Here is an 18,557-nt window from a genome sequence, read left to right as displayed (position 1 = left end):
GTTCAGAAGATTAGAAACGTGTGAAGCTAGTTTGAGACTTTCTACGAACGCACTATGGGAAACCTCGGTAGACCAAAGGAAAGTAAGGAAGGGAAATTGGGCCGCTCGGCAAACAAAGTTTAAATGGAAACTTCCGCTACCGGCGTCGTCTCCGTCTCCGTTTTGGCCAATTCCGGCCACGACGTCGGCCATCGAGCCGCCGCACAGTGGTCCAAAAGGGCCTGAAATGGAACTTTTTTCCTGGTGACTTTGTTTTTCATTTTAGCTATTAGATGTCTTCAGAACATTTACTAGTAAGATTGTTTCCCATAACGTGAAAGTATCAAAAATAAGTCACAGCCTACTACGATAAAAATATAAACACTAACTTTTTTGTTTGAAGAGATAGAGACCAAATTTGTTCTACAAAGTTGTAGATATCATCAAAATATGAAACTTTGCTCAAATAACAAAAGCTTTATCTCTATTCAGTGCAGAGTTATAAAGCTTTTAGTTCAAAACATACTTAAAATTTGTTTTTGTACTTAACTATTGTAAATTTTGAACTTACATAAATATGATGTTCACAACATTTATTGCGATACTCAATACGCACATTTTGCACTAGATCTTAAGTCTCTACGACCTTGTCTTCCGAAGTTATCGCAATTTCAAGTTTTATTTTTGCTTAAATTCACGAATTTCTAGGGTAAAATGGGGCAAGTGGATCCAAAAACTAAATACCACATCTTGAAGTATAATTCAAGTACTACAAATTTATCCAAAAACTACTTGTCTCCACGCGCCCGTTTTCGAGTACGGTCGGCATAAATTTGTTGAATTCTTAGATTTTAACGAGAAAATAGAGATTGATTGTTAATAATTCTGTCATATCTTCTCAAGGAATGAACTATCTGTTTTGATGTCTTCAAATGAAAGTTGCAACAACAAACGAGCTATTGAATGGTATTTTTTAGAGAATTTTTGATGATACCGTTTGTACCTTTAAACAATTTTTAAAGCATTTTTACGGTTATACCTGGAAATGCTTCTAGTTAATTTTTTTTTAAATATTAAATTTGAAAAGGTGATAAAATTTCAATGCGTTTTGATGTGCTATTTGATGATTTCAGTTGAAAACTGATAAAGTTATGTGCATTTTAGGCATGTTTTTATTTCAACGATGACAATAAAACTCTATTTTCTCGTTAAAATCTAAGAATTCAACAAATTTATGCCGACCGTACTCAAAAACGGGCGCGTGGAGACAAGTAGTTTTTAGCTAAGTTTGTAGTACTTGAATTATACTTCAAGATGTGGTATTTAGTTTTTGGATCCACTTGCCCCATTTTACCCTAGAAATTCGTGAATTTAAGCACAAATAAAACTTGAAATTGCGATAACTTCGGAAGACAAGGTTGTAGAGACTTAAAATCTAGTGCAAAATATGCGTATTGAGTATCGCAATAAATGTTGTGAACATCATATTTATGTAAGTTCAAAATTTACAATAGTTAAGTACAAAAACAAATTTTAAGTATGTTTTGAACTAAAAGCTTTATAACTCTGCACTGAATAGAGATAAAGCTCTTGTTATTTCAGCAAAGTTTCATATTTTGATGATATCTACAACTTTGTAGAACAAATTTGGTTTCTATCTCTTCAAACAAAAAAGTTAGTGTTTTTATTTTTATCGTAGTAGGCTGTGACTTATTTTTGATACTTTCACGTTATGGGAAACAATCTTACTAGTAAATGTTCTGAAGACATCTAATAGCTAAAATGAAAGACAAAGTCACCAGGAAAAAAGTTCCATTTCAGGCCCTTTTGGACCACTGTGCGCCGGTTGATGAGGACGGATTAACGGGCGTCTGCGATTGTGTCTGTGGTTTCGTCGGCTAGCTAGCTAACTTTGGCTCATCAGGCAGCCGGCAGCAGCTCATTTCCATTACCATCGAATAAGGTATTCATTCGGAAAACAGGTCCATCGAGCGACGCTGACCCACTCACTGTCGAGTGGAAACGTGAAAGGTTCGTGGGATGCTTCAAGTTCATAACAGATTGATTAAATTGGTTCCCACTTGGTGTTTGGCAGGGAAAAGTGATTAAATATTTACCGGGATCGAATTTCGGCCCGCTTGTTGATGACTGCCGAAATAATGGCGTGCCAAAATGAGAACAGTTAAACGTTCAGCTCTTTCGTTAGAAAAATAACGTTACTGCGAAAGTAATCATGCACTTATATAAGGCAGAACAGAGAGCAAGTTTTTGTAATGGCAAATCAAATAACCCGATAGCTGCCTTAAGTCGTATGACATATTTTTGACTAAAAATCTCTTCTTAACTGGAGAAATGGCAAGTTTTTGGAAAAAAAGCAAAACACACTGATAAAGGTGTTTGGATCAAAAAATGGTCTAGCTAAATTGCGTGTAAATCGATTATTTGTTTATTTAAAAAAAAAACAAAGTAACTTTCTTTTTGAAGTTCAATATGTATAAAAGACGTAAAAAATACTCAGTTAAGATTCCTGTTGACCTAGTCCCAATTGCCGAAACTGTCGTTTGACGCCTGGCATCAGATTTTGTACAGTCACCTTTTCCACTTCTTTCGGCGTAGAACGCCAGTTTGCTTTGAACTGCTTCTCGCTGCCTACAGTCTTTTGGGTGTTCTTATGGTTTTGCTTAAATGTCGTCCAAAATTTTTGGATTGGGCGAAATTTCTGGTGTGGAGAAAGTTTTTATCCTTGGGCACAATCTGAATGTTGTTAGCGGCGTACCACTCTATGTCTTTTTTTCAATAATGACCAAAACAGCACTGACAAGTCATGTTTCTTCAGGAAAGAAGCAAACGCTTTTGAAGACCATCTTTCATATAGGCCCTATTATGCGCCACCTTAGTAAATCACTGATTTGCTATGTATGTATACAATATACAATTTGTGTAAAAAACGAGTGTAATCGATGAATAAAGGTGTTTTCTACAAAGGACTATGCTTTTTCATTACTCTAATTGCTTTAATTGCTTCAAAAACATGATTTTTAAAAACCATATTAAAAGCAACAGAACAAAACTGTGTTGCAAAAACGCGCCACTGTGTATTCAATACGACGCGGAGGTATTTAAAGGATAAATTCATACTTGCCATGACCTATCACAGCATTTAAACAAATTGGTAATATTTTGCAGGCTTTGAATGTTACAGATTCTTCTAAACACGAGTAGCGCGTATTAGCCACATGGGGCGTTATATGAACCTTCCTCTTAAGTTGCCTGATTGACGATCCCGATTGCAACGAAAATGTCGCTTTTCAAGTTACAGATACAGATAGCTTGCCAAACGAGATATTTCTTGGCAAACTTTGATAGTTTAGTATGCTTGAAGATGTCTACCGGTTGCTGTATAATACTCTTTTACAAGAAGCTGTCTAAAGTCTGCCTTGGTATAGGTTTTGTCGACCATTACAACGCAATCAAACTTTGTCAACAATGTCGTATACAGCTTCCGAGATATTGTTTTTTCCGTAAAGTTTTGTTCATCGTTGCGATTTTGAGTCACTACCTTCTTATAAGTCGATAGTCCGGTTCGTTTTAAAGCTTCATGCACGGTTATAGACTATAAGCTCCCTTCGGCTTTCAGCTTTCAATTTCCACCAAATTCAGGCTACCTAGTTGTTGAAAAATGTTCCCCAAGCGCTTTTATTACTTTGGTGACGGTTGATTTGGCCAGATTCAAAGATTTTGCTGTTTCTGCGCTACTATGTACCCCTACGCCATAAAGTCTACCTGGGGCCTCTGGTCATAATTCCCATCCAGACTTGGCTTACTCGGTTTTAAGTCAAAACTCCAGCATTTACACCCTGCTTCTTGTTACGATTCAAGACTAATGACCTCTCCTCTGGCGACTTGAGGTTCGACCTTTACTCGTAACTGTGCTAAACCTTGACGTGTTTGTTATAAGCGAGGAAATGGTTTCAGAGTCTATAAGGAATCTAAAGTACTCTACCTCAGCTGGACAGGGTTGAATACCTGCTTGCGTGTTAAAAAAAGTGCCTCCCTCTACTGTTGAAACCTCTAACCTATATTTCCAACCAGTCCATTGGACTGCAGCAATTTCCTGCAATGTGAAAAAAAAAATCTTTTGTGAGGTGATAAGCCAAAGGTGCGCAATTACCGAGGTGTCACATCGCTAGCTGCCTGCTCGAAGGTCTTAGAGCGGATTGGCAACGATTTCATGTTTTCAACTTGTTGTAGTTGGATCTCAGACAATCAGCACGGATTTTTTTTCGAAACGCTCGGTAACGTCAAACTTGGCAGTGTTCACATCATTCTGTATATCCAATATGGATGGTGGCAAGCAAGTTGACACAATCTACACGGACATTACAGCTGCATTTCATTCAGTTAATCACGTAATTCTGCTTCAAAAGTTGCAACGTTTGGGATTATCTGAAAGACTTTGTGCATGGATCAGAAGCTACTTAACTAATCGTCGTCTAGCTATTAAAATTGGATCATCTGAATCTGTAGATTTCTTCCCAACTTCAGGGTTACCACAAGGTAGTAACTTGGGCCCGCTGTTGTTCACACTATTCTGCAACGACATAAATTTGCTGCATGTTGGATGCGGAGTATTCCTGAACGCAGACGTTTTGAATTTTTTTTCTGGTCATAAACATTTTATCTGATTGTCACATACTACAGCAATTTCTCGATATGGTAGTAAATTGGTGCGCTGGAAACCTACTAGCTTTGAGCATTTCTAAGTACTGTACCATAACATTCGGACGGAAGAAAAATCCTCTCATGTACGACTTGAACATACAAGGCTAAGTTTTAGAACGTGTAAATCAAATAAAGGACCTGGACATTGTTTTGGATAGTCACCTGACCTTTGAGTGTCATGACTGTGTCACACTTTAAAAGGCCTACCAAATTCTGGGATTTATCATACGTTTGAGTAAAAAGTTTACAGATCCTGTCTGCTTACGAGCTGTGTATTGCTTTCTGGTGCGTTCAATTTTAGAATCTGCAAACCTGGTGTAGTGTCCTAATGAAGCTGTATGGGTAGCATGTATTGAAGCTATTCAACGTAAATTGGTCCGTTATGCTCTTCGTGAGCTGCCTTGGGAAAACCCTTTGAACCTGTCGCCGTATGCACAACGTTGTGCTCTGCTTGGACTTCAGACGCTGTCAAATCGTCATACCATCTGTCAATCACTGTTTGTGGCAAAGATTCTTCGCAATGAAATCGACTGTTCCTGGATATTATCTCGTTGCAGTATATATGCACCAGGTAGAGCTCTCCGACATCGTGACTGGCTTTCACTGGAAACAAGAAGTACGCGCTATGGCAACAACGACCCCTTACGTTCCGCAAAAATAAGCTTCTTATGCTTTTACACTCTGTTTGATTTTAACGCCTCAATTGTAACCTACGCCTGATTGAATTTAATTTTCGTGATCAAATGAGAAACAATTGATAAGGACTAAATGTACGATTTCTGTAAACTTAGTATTAAGATAATCATTAAGACATCTATGTCAGATGATTTAATTTGTCATAAACAATAAACAACTCGAGGCTCGCTTGATTACCACGACTATCGTGCGGCTTCCCTCTGTTCGAGACGACTGCTACATACCAATGACCTCTCCTCTAACGACTTGAGGTTTTTGACCCGCTGAGTATGGCTCAAGGCCATCTTTTCTTTGCCCGTCCGTGTTGATCGAGAGCAGCTTATCATAGAACATGCGCCTGTCGCAGTACACGTCCGGGGCTTTTCGAAACTACTAGGATGATTCCCGGCGATGACGTCATCCTACACCGACTCGAGTGATTCAACCACCGACGGTGACATGTCACTTTATCCGAGAGCATTCCGTGGCGTAAATACTCTTCCTTCCTACGAGTTCGACTGCGGAGAAGGTTATGTCTTATCGCCGCAGCCCCCGTCGCGTTCTAGTAAAATCTAATCTTCGTATGCTTTACTGCTAGGTTCGGATGCATTCTACTCAGATGCTCCCCGACGAAGAAGTCACCCTACACCGGTCGCGGGCTTGTGCTGGTTTCAACTTCTCTTCGGGCATTCATGATCCGGGTGAACCCATCGATGACCACGCGCCAAGTATTGGAATCCTCACACATCCTCCACACGACGTTGTCGGCTGTCGAGTCGGGTCCACAGGCGGCAAGCATGTTAATGCATACCCCTTCGAACCTTGGACTGTTGATAACTACGTGCTCTAGTGTCTCAAGTGTGTCACCACAGGTTGGACAGAATGGCGAGGCCACATGTCCAAACCGATGGTGGTAGTGCATGAAGCATCTTCGTCCAGTCAATCCACCTCTCGATGTTTTTGATCCACATAAATTTGATGGACTTTAGGGATCAAGCGATGGGTCCACCGGCCGTGTTCCGAGCTGCCCTACTGGTGCTGCCAGTGGGACATCGAGGCCTCTCTTACATGTTTCCGCACATAGGGCATGTGTCTGTGCTCGTAGCAGAAGATATCTTCCTCCAACAAGTACGAAATGGGCAAGACCTCCGCCACAACATCAGCAGCTACCGAGGCCTCTGTTCGGTATACGTAGATAACCCACAGGTTCATCAGCCGCTGCACTCTGCAGAGCTTCTGCATATTACACTGCCTGATCAAGGCTGCCTCTCCGTACCGCTAAATGGACGAGGTTACGCTCGCCAGAACACTCCTTCTGCTGCAGCGGATCGCAGAGTTGTTCGACTTGGCCCGCGAGAGGGCTGCCGCCTCTTTTTTGCAGGCGTAAGGATTTGGATTTGACTGCGCACGGTACAGCTGCAGTCGACCCTGTTTGTTCTGATATCTGGTGTGTGATCAACACCATCTCTTTCTTGTGGTGATCCAGAGATAAGCTTTTGGAGCGCATCCAACTTTCCTGTCCTGGACTTCCTCTGTTGATGGGACCGAAGCCAGGACCAAGACGTCGACGAATCACTCCCATGGAGGACGCACTCTCAGCGACAGGAATCCTTATACGAATGAGCGACGACGCAATCGCTGCTCAACTGATGCTGTTGAAGACGTTCCTCTCTGCGCAAAACCGCTTTCCTCTTCTCTTTTTCAACCAGGCTTCGCCTGCTCCATCGATGACTAATTGAATGGCCTCCATCGTGCTGCGGTCTTTCCGAGAGGCCGTTCTCGCCCTCGGTGTAGAGCTGTATCCTTTTCTAGACCACCTTCTTTAGCATCTTGCCAGCCGTCTCCAGGAGACATGTCCGGCGATATGCTAATGGGCCACCTGGTTGCATTCCGGATTCTGGCAGGAGCACTAATCGCTGCCGCTTCCACACATCTGGGAAGACCCTCTCATTCACGTTCTTTTGCAGTGATTACCGGAACATTTCAGGGTGTTTTATGAGCGTGGAAGCGGAGCTTTAATGAACTGGAGGGACTTAGCAATGTCCCGCAGTTCTTCAATGCTAATCTGCTCCTCCTCACTCGTATCTCAGTCATATGGGACCCTCGCTCACCTGATTTTCTCGTGCTGTGGGAACAGCTCGTTGGGGATGTCACGCAGTTTGTTCGGGCACGTTTCTTGCGACGCATGACATTTCTGAAAGCGTCGTCCCAAGGGTCGTCGTTGGCTTCCTTACAGAGTTGCCTGAAACATGCCTTTCTGCTCGTCTTAACTGCCCTACATAGAGCAAACATCGAACTTGCGAGGGGCACTCAACGATCCTCTCTTGTTGACTGGATTCTAACTCTCAGCATATATCGCCTAGCTCCCACTTTGACACTTCTAAGAAGACGTTCCGGTCGAATTGTGATGTCTTCCAAAGGCGTGCTCTTGTTGTCGTACCTCTTATACCTGTCTTGTACTTGTGCTTACTCGATAGCGGATCACAAAGTGGTCGCTATCGGTGAAAGATTCGCTCACCCTCCAGTTACTCATCCAGCCCGGACTGCGGAAAGTAACGTTTATGATTGATTCGCTTCCATTCCTGTAGCAGGTCCTTGTATTGCCTACATTTCCCACGGCTACGTTCAGCTTTGCCAGTCTTTTCAGTAAAAGTTTACCCCTGGGGTTTTTAAGGTGACTATCCCATTCTTCGGCCCCCTGATAGGTTCTCGAGTTATGAAGAAAAGCTCTATGGAAGCTCTCCTAACTGGAAACAGGGAAGTGCGCCAAATAGATTAAGTAACATGTCGCGTGCCTTAATTCCTTCGAGCAATACATAAAACTATATTGAAGACCCCTCCTTACTTCCTATTCAAGATTTGTAGGAAAGTGAAGTCCTAATTATTCATAAAAACATTCATCGTTTCAACAAAATTATTCGTTTCAACTAGTTATGAAATAAATTGTGCCTCCTCTCTTCTTCTAGTTTAACTTCAGGAAGATGGAAGGGGTACCATTAGCTTTCAAGGTATGTGAACCTGCTCTCCTCTTTGGAATTAATAGAAAAGCAGATCTTAGAGCTTTTTTATTTTCGAGATTCGATGCCGAAAAATACGAGAAGAAAATGTTTCTGAGAAGTTGAGGAAGTAGGTGCTTTTTATAAATATTTATAGCAAGTTCAATGGACATCTTTGCATATATCCTTCCTCACTGAAAAGAGCAATGAACTCCTTTTAAAAGATTCGGATTCCATAGAAAAAATCAAATCCTGAGCGCAGTTGACGATCGGTGTTAAAGAAACAATAAAATTATTGCTTAGTTAAAAACTTCAACTGAAAATAAATTACACGCCTCTTTCAACTACTTGGCAACTGGGTTTAGTTTGAAAAAAAGTGTATTTTAAAACTACCACAGTAAATAAATGATTTAGAATAGAGCAATATTGTCAATCCACAGAACAGCTTCAAAAATCTGCGCTTCCTTAGTCAATCATTATTTTTCCACTACAAAAGCAAATTAAAACAAACAATCAGCAGAAGCTGCCTTAAAAATCTGCGCTTCCTTAGCCAATCCGTCCAATTATCCCCCAAAAGACCAAATCGAAACAAATAATTCCCAGCAGCCTTAAAAATCTGCGCTTCCTTAATTTTTTTTTTTCACCGAAAGGATGAATCAAAACAAACAATCCAGTAGCCATAAAAATCAGTGCTTCCTAAGCCACTCCGTCTTTTTTCCACTGAAAGGCCAAATCAAAACAAACAATTAGCAGCCGCAGCTATTAAAATCTGCGCTTCCTAAAATAATTCCGTCTTTATAAACCGGAAAGCCAAATCAAAACAAACAATCCACGGCATTAACTTTAAAATCTGCGCTTCCTAAGCCAATCTGGCATTTTTCCACTCGAAGTCAAATCGATTAATCAGCTGCAGCCTTAAAAATCTGCACTTCTAAAGTCAATACGTATTTTTCACCGAATGCCAAATCAAAACAAATAATCCACAACAACAGCCTAAAAATCTGCGCTTCCTTAGCCAATTCCGTCTTTATACATCGGAGGACCAAATCAAAACAAGCAATCTAGAGCAACAGCCTAAAAAATCTGCGCTGCCTTAACCAATTTTGTCTTTTTACACCGGAAGGATTCAAAACAAACAATCAACAGCGACAGTCTTAAAAATCTGTGCTTCTTAAGCCAATCCGTCTTTTTCCATTGGAAGGCCAAATCAAAACAAACAATTCACATCAGTAGCCTTAAAAATCTGCGCCCCCTGAACCAATCCGTATTTTTACTCTTGAAGCCAAAATAAATCAATCAATCAGCATCAGCCTTGAATCTGCGCTCCCTGAACCAACCCGTATTTTTTCACTTGAAGGCCAAATCATAACAAACAATCAGCAGCATCATTCTTGAAAATCTGCGCTTCCCAAACCAATCTGTCTTTTGCACTGGAAGGCCAAATCACAACAAACAATCTGCGCTTTTTGTGCTTGTTCTACCAACCATGCCATTGTCAACGAATCTCAATTCAAAGATTCACTCTGGTACGTCTGTCGATCACACTGTAACCTTCGACTAAACTAGTCTTGCTAACCTCAAGGTCGCTTATCTGTGAATGTACCTTAACCCACTTTTAGGAGAGGAAACATATCACCAACAGGAACCCATTATATGTTGCCCCGCAAAGAGATGCAAATGAGTACCCGTTATAGGGAAATGGAACTTTCACTCTAGGGGTGTCAGGAATAGTCAAACCATTGATCGACTTTCCAGTGACGAGGGGTGTGTGTTCCTTCCGAAATCGCTACGCGTATAAAATATAGTGAAACTTAGGGAAAAGTGAGCTATTTCTCTAGGAAGATTTGAACCCATCTAACTTCTTTGAATACATATACATGGCTTTATTTAGGGTTTTCATGTGTCTACTTGCGTGTGTTGGGTTCTTTAATGTTGACGTCTTGGCTGGGCACTTCCCTCGATGGCATGCATTTAACCGGTATTCTCAAATCCGAGGGTTCATGTTTTGGCGAGATGCTGATTTGAGAATCTGGCGGGCCCGGATCTAGACGAAGTCAGCACTCTAGGGATTGCGATCGTAGCTAACGGCCGCTCCTGGTGTTCGCTTGCCGTGCACTCTGGTCAGTATAGGTGTTGACCACGTGCTATCTTGTTACAGCTGACCCATCTGGCTTGGATCCGAGATCCCCTATGGATGAAACTGGTTCGGAATTTGTCCGAATAAGAGAAAAAAGGCCCTTGCTGGACCTGGCGAAACAATTAGACACACCCTCAAAGCCATATTTTTCCACACTTGACACATGTAATTATAAATAACATTTAACAAACTATTTTAACAAATTTTACCTTTTTTCTGCTTTTAACTTGTTCTCCTTCTTGTTCTGTGTTTTGTCTGCTTGTTAGCCCTTATATTTTACTTTAACTGTTAGACTATAATTATAAATAATTCGCTTTTAATAATTCTTTCTAGGTTATGTTTCACGATTTTACTAACCGTAACAGAACTTTTTAAATCGCACACAAATTCTGATCCCTTTCGTTGGCTTATTGCCTTGAGCGAAGTATTAGCTAACAATTGTGCCCTTTTCCTATAAGAAATAAACCACAAGTTCAACAAGTTTCCCTTTTTACAAAAAACACATGTTAAAACCTACAATTACTAAAAAACGGCGCGCACTCTACTTCACTCGAAAGTCACGACCAGAAAGAATGACTCATGTTTCATTTGATAAGTTGGAGGCTATGCGGATAGGAATTTAAAAAGGAACGGACAAATAGTTTGATATGTCAAAAGGGATACTGGTGCGCCATCTGCATCTCAACCCCTTTAAACACCCTGGCTCACACCGTTGGGAATACACTTCTTCCCCCGCGAGTGTGCCCCTGTAACTAATGTCGACCTTGCCAGCGAAGACACCAACCTATCGACATTAGATCACAGTTGATTGCAGCCCTTGACTTGTTTTGCAAAACGGGTTAAATTGAAAATGGTCCTAACTTATACTTGGGTCGGAGACCACAAGCATAACTTGTGACCAACGGTTACAACACGAATAGATCCATTCGTACCTATCGGAAAAATGCAAGAGACTGCAAAATTTTGCTTTCATAGCCTTCAAATAGTTGCCAGTGACAATATATTCCAATCCTCCCATTGGTTAATATGACTATTTTCCTATCTATTGTTTGGCCATCTGGATGCACTGCTGGTTGAAGAAAGAACATGACGATGATTTTCATCGTTTCAAAATTTACATTGGTGGACTTTCTACCATATCCGATTTTAACTGACTTCAGGAGACATTTTATACGATTTTTTCACAATGCAGTTGGAATTTCGATTCGCAACACCATAATAAACGAAATGATAATATATTTCTGACACGATTTCATGTTTGCTGGGCATCTACACAAATAAGAATAAGAACTTTTATTTGTGAACGTTCAATGCAATCTGCTAATGTGAGCAAGTAAGGCATCAAATTTTGAAAGTCGTCTGTTACAGGTGAATTCGAACTACATTTTCCCTGTTCCAGCTTCCGAATAAACTAAACCGAATGGAAATTTATTCCCAACAGTGCCGTTTACCTTTAAACAAACACAAAAAAATTTCGGCAGTATCAGCATCATACCATACCCCCAATGCCTCAACCGCAAACACATGCATGTGCTGCCAAAACTCAAAACAAAACTGAGGCAGGTATGTACACTGCCTATATCAACATTGCATAACGTTTTGCTCCTGAACGTAACCATACAATCTATATGTGGTATGGTCGATACGCACAAACATTGTGAGATTGTAAATCATAAACCAGTAAAAGTAGAGAATGTGTATGTTTTTGGCAACTCATTCTACTTGATTGAGTTTTTGGAAATGCAAGTTGTTTTTTTAAATTCATAAACGCTAAAAAAATTTGAGAAAACTATATGAAGTTCATGGAGGTTACAGTTTTCCATACCGGACTCAGAGCAATAAATTAATTTAAGGAGAATTGTGTGATATTGTGAAAATAAAAAATGCTTAAACCTCTTTGAAAGATTCACTTTAATAAACTATCAACACAAATATCAAGGGCACTCATCTCGGTTCCCATCCACGCAATCGGTTCCTTCAAAGACAGTTCCAGGAGGACAAGATTGAATCGTTTGTATGCCCCCACTGCATTCAACAAACAGAAAGCAGACATTTGGATGGGCATATTCACCGTCTTCTAGTTCCTCACAGAAAGACCCTAAGTCACTGGATACTTCACAAGTGTCTGCTTCCCGAGCAACGCACATTTGCGCTTCTTCTCTGAAAATGGTTCCCTCAGGACAGGTTCTTACGGTTGTCTCACTATCGGAGCAACTCAAAAACAGCTCACAGAGTTCTGATTGCGGGAAAGATATGACCGAGTCCGGTAGGTCAGAACAACGGCTGCTGTAGTCTTCGCAGGTTTCAGAGTTTCCGGCCGTACATGTTCGTGAGGATCCGCTGAATATAGTTCCCAAAGGACATAGATCAACCATTGCGAGCTCATTCTGGCAACGGAGAAATTGTTCACAAATATTTTCATCTGGGTGTGGTATGATAGTTCCATCATCCTCATCAGCGCATGTTCCAATACAGTTTTCCGAATCACCAAAGGCACATTGCAGCAGCTCCGGATCGAATATAAGATTAGGTTCACACATTTGAAGGTTTGTTTGCTGAGTGTCACAAGAAAGAAACAGGTCGCAATGGTTTGGATGTTCAATAACGATTCCATCAGTCTGTTCAAGGCACTGGTCATCGAGTCTTTGACAAGTGTCCGAGTTTCCAACAATACAACTAACCGTTCGATCAGAATTCGGTGAAACGATAAGTCCTCTATCACAAATATCTTCTACCACAAGCTCATTTTGGCAGGTTACAAAGCTTACACACCTGTCAGGGTGGGGATATTGGATATCGTTGGGCATACCCTCGCACCATCGATCGACCGGTTTAACTTGACACGTTTCCATGTTTCCAGGAAGACATCGCATGAGCTCAGCACTGAATACTTCTCCTTCATTGCAACTGTTGACAATTCCTTCCCCACTGCTGCATTGAATGTAAGTTTTGCAAATCGATGGGTGTTGTATGATTCCGTCAGGCTGACCAGCACACAAGCACGATAATACCTCTCCCGTTACACAACTTAGGGTTTCTGGATCAAGAATTTGCCCTTCCGGACAACTCTCTACCGATATTGATCCGGCGACGCAGATAATCTTCAAATCACAACGAGTAGGATGGGGGAACACTTGTTCCAGATTAGGATCACATGTTACGTTAAAACGCTCACAAGTATCTACCAAACCCGGTACACATTCCAGAGTCTGTGGCTGGAGAACAGTATCCGGAGGACATTGCTGACGATCGGCTTCCTGATTATCACAAACAACATAATCGGTGCAGATATCTTCATCCGGGTATGGAAAACGTACTCCACTTAAACGACCGGTACACATCGTTCCTAACGGATCAAACTCACAAGATTCCAGGTCTCCTGGGGCACATATCTCGAATCTACCGTTGAAGATGTGACCCAAGGGGCACATGTGAGTAGTGATATCTCTCCCATCACATCTGTAAAATATGTGGCAAAAATCGGGATGGTTTGAAAGCCCACTAGTGATGTCTTCACAGCTTAGAGCACGACAAGACTCCTCATTACTGTATCCAGGAATGCAAATTAAACCTTCTGGATCGAATATTTCACCTGGTGGGCATGCCAATGTTACGGCATTTTCATGTTGACACAGAATGTATGAACTACAATCTGACGCAACAGGAATGCGTTGGTCATTTCGATCTTGGCACACTTCCGTCAAAGGTTGGCATGTTTCAGGAATGCCTAGTATACAGTTAAGTGTGTTTGGTTGAATTATATGGTTGTCGGGGCAGGAATTAATAGTTGAATTAAACTTTCCATTGACCAGTTCACACCTCACGTAAGAATAACAGTTTTCAGGATTTGGAAAAATGGCGCCAATCTGACTATCATCGCACATTCTTTCCAGGGGCGTGAACTCACAAGAGATACTGTCTCCTGGTACACAAAATTGCTGCTCCGGGCGGAAAATTTTTCCAGGTGAACAAACACCAAGCGATGCAGATCCATCGTTACAGTTCACAAACAGATCACAATGGTTCGGATGCATCAACCAAACTGAATCGGGCACACTTTCACATTCGCTTACGAGCGACAAACAGGTCTCCGAATTGCCCACAGTGCACGCCAAAGTTAAAGGTTTAAATACTGTTCCCCTTGGACAACTATTCACCGTCATGGTCCCATTGAAACATTCCACGTAGTTTGTACAAACCTCCGGGTGCGCAACAGTCCCATTTTGTATTTCCGTGCAAACATTCTCAGCCGGATAGACCAAGCAGCTGTCCGCATTACCTCTAACACAATATTGTGTATCTTCCCGAAATATTTCACCTTCTGGACAGAACTCGACAGTAGCATTCCCATTCTCACACCCAATAAAGGCCGAACAAATTTCAGGATGCACAAACATCTTCTCATGATCACTGTTACCATCACAAATCGACTCCAATGACTCGCACCCTAGCACGCTTCCCAGAATACACTCCATTCGCTCCTCTGAGAAAATATACCCCCTAGCACAGTTCATCAGCTCGGCTTCCCCTTCAACGCAGCTGATAAACCGGCTACAGTCACGCAAATCTGCCACCACTCCATCGCCTTCAATCTCGTTGCATGCCTCCCGAAAATCCCAAGGGGTACAACTGTCCCGATAACCCCGGATACAACCTCCATCTTCTTGGGACCAAATTTCACTCGCCGGACACTCAAACTGCTCCACTATTCCCTCATTGCAGAAAACAAATCGACCACAATCGGTTGGATCAGCAAAGAACCGGTACGACTCCGATCGACACCAAACTTCCGGATTGAATTCCTGGGCGGTCACCCCCAGTAGGGTGGCCACTAGTGACAGTATCAGCAGAAGCAGTTGGAAGACAGTCTTCATTCCGGTACGATTTAAAGTGTCAAACTGGGCGCCAGTCAATCGGAAGTCTGTTTTATAAACCCATATCTAGGTGATTAGCTCAGTAATCTCCGGACGATTTGGTCAAATCTGGTCTAATCGAGCACACGGCGGATGATTATTCAAACCTTAGTCTCTTACGCTTGGAAGTGTTGCGATAAGATTCATCCATTATCTACTTTCTAAATAATTTTGAATAGATTGATAAATGGTGCGTTTACACCTACTACATCGGAAATTTGCTTTCAATTCGAGCTTAAACCAAAACTGTTGTCGGGGATTGCTGGATATGCGTGGACGGTTCGGCTTTTTTGGCCTCATTTTTTTTTTAACCTAATAGTACGGGTGCTCGACGACTAAGGTACTGAGCGGCATAAGTGACATTCCAAGTAATTCCTCAAATAGCCTTTTTTGTGACATGTCAATCACATCTAGGGCAGGTAAGGGCATAATGGCCACCTTTAGAAGAACGCTTATTTAAACATAGAAAACAGCTACAATATGCGAGTTACATCATTGTTTCGTGTTTAGACACCGAAAAAAGCCTACTTTATAACTGGCTGAAACTTGAAAAAGTAGTTAAAAACGTTTAAAAATGCATTTTGAGTCGTTTTGCCGAAAGCTGAAAAACAGTCACTTTTGAAGCATAATGAGAACCCCCCTCTGGGGCAGTATAAGCACCATTAATCGGGGCACGATGAGCTTTTTTGCCATAGAATTTAGCAGCGAATTCAATTCGATGAAGTCAACTGTTTTATAGAGCTATAGCTTGCCGTGTTTCATCTGACGATTTGACCTATTGGTAATGTGTCGGAGAGAAAATCAGATGACTCGAGTTCGATTCCTATTCTAGGTGAATTTTTTTTTCGTTTTCTTTTTATGATCAATGAATTTTGCACTAAACGGTGAGTCGTAGATTCATTAAGCAAATCAATAAAAAAATATTTCTGTCTGTTGGTAGAATACAAACAATTCACACACACTCATACAATACTTTTCTGGTGCTTTGTTTGGCGGATGATGCTACTAGCCAAATAATGCAATAATTAAAATAATCGAACATGAATGTTAAATGAAAACAAAATGTCTCGACCAGGAATCGAACACGAGTCTTCTGATTACTTCTCGGACACCTTACCAATAAGCTAAATCGTAAGACGTAAACTAGTTAAATTGTAGCTCTATGATTCAGTTGACTTCATCGAGATGAATTCGCTGCTAGATTCTATGGCAGAAAATGCTCATCGTACCCCGATTAAAAGTGCTCTGATCGCCCCGAGTCATCAAATTAAAGTAAAAGCGCGTTTCAAAATTAATAACAGGGAAAAATAAAAAATTAAATGATGGTGAAAATTGAGGAACAATGTGTACATCATGTTGCAGTGCTTACATTATAGATAAAGATCATTTACCTTCTATGGTCTTGAAGTTTAAAAATGTTCCTCAAATAGAATTTTTTGTGACATTTTTTTTGTTTTTTTTTTCGATTATAGTCGTTTTAACATCTTTATGTCATTCGCGACTTATATCAACGATGAAGTTGGCGGACAAGTCATTGAAAAACTTATCCGGTACAACTGTTATCGATATTTACTCTTGGGCTCGAACTCACGGATGTCGGCTCAGAAAGCAACTGACTTGCCAACTGAGCTATATCCATTGAGCCCTTTTTGTGACATATCAATTGCATCCATCAAGAAAAAAAAGCTACAAATTGGTTCTCCAATAGGCTTCTACGGACTTGATGTTCCAAAATGTTCCTCCAATAGCCTCTTTGAGACATGTCCGCCATTTCATGAATATGAATTGTGAACGAACATCAGAAAATGAATAATTTATGATATTGATAATTCATCTCAGATCAGTCAAAGTAATCCAAAGATTTCTTTTAATTCAACCACGGTAAGAGAAAAGTTCAGATTCCGGTATTTCGATAGCAACTAACTATCTTCTTCAGTGAGCGTTTCGATTGAAGAAGATAGTAAGTAGCTATCGAAATACCGGAATTTGAACTTTTCATTTACCGTGGTTGAATTAAAAGGAATCTTTCGATTGCTTCGATTCAATTGAATCATTCAACCAAGTAGGCTCACAACACAATGGAGATATCAGATCAACTTAAAGATAACTCGCAAAGGATTGTTTTATAAAGAGTATTTTTTTTTAATTTAAAAAATTCGGTCTCACTGTATATACTAACCACAAATTTAACATACATTGAAATTCAGTTGCAGCAATTCGTAAAAAATATACAGATGAACTCAAGCATCTGTATAATTTTATGCTTAAAAATTAGGGTTAATGATCTTGAGCGGGACGAATCGAAATCTTATCTTGAGCGGAACTATTTACTTTTCCTAAGATCTAGGAAATGATTGTTTACAAATTTTATCGAAATTTCGAAAAAAACACTTTTTCAAGATCGTTTCATACAAACATAGTCATTTTTGCTAAAAATTAAGGAAATGAAATAATGTTATTAGAAGATTTAAAAACATACGCATTTTTGCTGCAATTCTCACCAATCTATGCTGACTTTGAACGTCAATTTGTTTAATCCTTGACCACTATAAACTGATTTTTAATGAATAAAATGGTGGAAAAACCTATAAAAAAGCATTATTTGGGTTTTTGAAGCAAGTTTTCCTTCAAAATATCAGTAAATCGCGTTTTAGTGCCGTGACAAAAAGCTTGACAACGACGACATTGCGCAATATTTTGTAGAAAATTGGTAGAAGATTTTTGAAAAGGTTCAAATTTGACTTGACAATGAAACATAAGACGAGGCTTTTCAAGAATTTGCAAATTATTATTTTTAAAATGGATCTAATAAAGCTCAGGAGCAAAACCAACACTACTGGTATTATTCGTGTTGGTTCTTTTCCTCATTTGAATTGGTTTAGGCACCGGAACACTTTTCGGACGCGAGTAGTTACCCGAACACCTTTGACTTGACTTAATCAAAAACAACTTTATTCGATTCGACATTTTGAGGAAAAGGAAGGGAAAATGACTTGGTTCTTCAATGACGAGAATTCTTACTCAATCATACACAACATCTTTCTGAAACACATTCAACTGAATTCATTCCCTCTGACTTATCATATCTGACGCAAAGTGACTTATTCTTGGGTAAGGTATTTGACAAAATGTTTG

General features: G+C 40.4%; 2 protein-coding genes across 2 annotated transcripts in view; one reads left to right on the top strand and one right to left on the bottom strand.

The window, feature by feature from the left end:
* The window catches only part of LOC129744637 (MOXD1 homolog 2-like), a 355,619-nt gene that overhangs the window by 20,267 nt on the left and 316,795 nt on the right, over positions 1-18,557 (top strand). The window lies entirely within an intron of this gene.
* On the bottom strand, positions 12,444-15,383 carry LOC129743279 (uncharacterized). Its single transcript, XM_055735264.1, has one exon. It carries the CDS (start codon positions 15,381-15,383, stop codon positions 12,444-12,446), a length of 2,940 nt encoding a protein of 979 aa, XP_055591239.1.

The sequence above is a fragment of the Uranotaenia lowii genome, chromosome 2 (assembly GCF_029784155.1).
Source record: "Uranotaenia lowii strain MFRU-FL chromosome 2, ASM2978415v1, whole genome shotgun sequence".
Classification (NCBI taxonomy): Eukaryota; Metazoa; Arthropoda; class Insecta; order Diptera; family Culicidae; genus Uranotaenia; species Uranotaenia lowii.
Note: the sequence above shows the minus strand (reverse complement) of the source record. Positions and strands in the feature narration are given on the sequence as shown.